Here is a 380-nt window from a genome sequence, read left to right on the forward strand (position 1 = left end):
TGAGGGTTTAGGGTTTAGGGTTTGTGTGCGTGATATATGGTGCCGTGGTTAGGGTTTAGTGTTTGTGTGTGTCCGAGCTAGGGTTTAGGGTTTAGGGTTTATTAGGGTTTATTAGGGTTTAGGGTTTGTGTTTCAGGTGGGGCTACAGCTGCTAACCCCCCGCTACTATGACATAAAAACCCTCGGGGGTTTACGCAGCAGCAGCAGCAGCAACCTGCTGCAGCGGGAGCTGCTGCAGCAGCACAAGGAGCGGCGTCAATACAAGCAGCAGCGCCGCAACGCAGCAGCAGCAGTTCGTGCTTCTGCTGCTGCAGCAGCAGCAGCAGCAGCAGCAGCAACAGCAGCAAGAAAAGCAGCAATAAACACACACACTAACCGCA

At 53.4% G+C, this 380-nt stretch overlaps 1 protein-coding gene across 1 annotated transcript in view; it reads left to right on the forward strand.

The window, feature by feature from the left end:
- The window catches only part of EMH_0033230 (uncharacterized protein), a gene marked incomplete at both ends in the record, with an annotated part of 10,486 nt that overhangs the window by 9,243 nt on the left and 863 nt on the right, over positions 1-380 (forward strand). Inside the window, one exon of the mRNA XM_013494725.1 lies at positions 137-378. Within this exon, the coding sequence (XP_013350179.1) occupies positions 137-378 (242 nt within the window). The remainder of the gene's footprint in view (positions 1-136; positions 379-380) is intronic.

The sequence above is a fragment of the Eimeria mitis genome, genomic scaffold, assembly GCF_000499745.2.
Source record: "Eimeria mitis Houghton genomic scaffold, Emh_scaff1262, whole genome shotgun sequence".
Taxonomy (NCBI): domain Eukaryota; phylum Apicomplexa; class Conoidasida; order Eucoccidiorida; family Eimeriidae; genus Eimeria; species Eimeria mitis.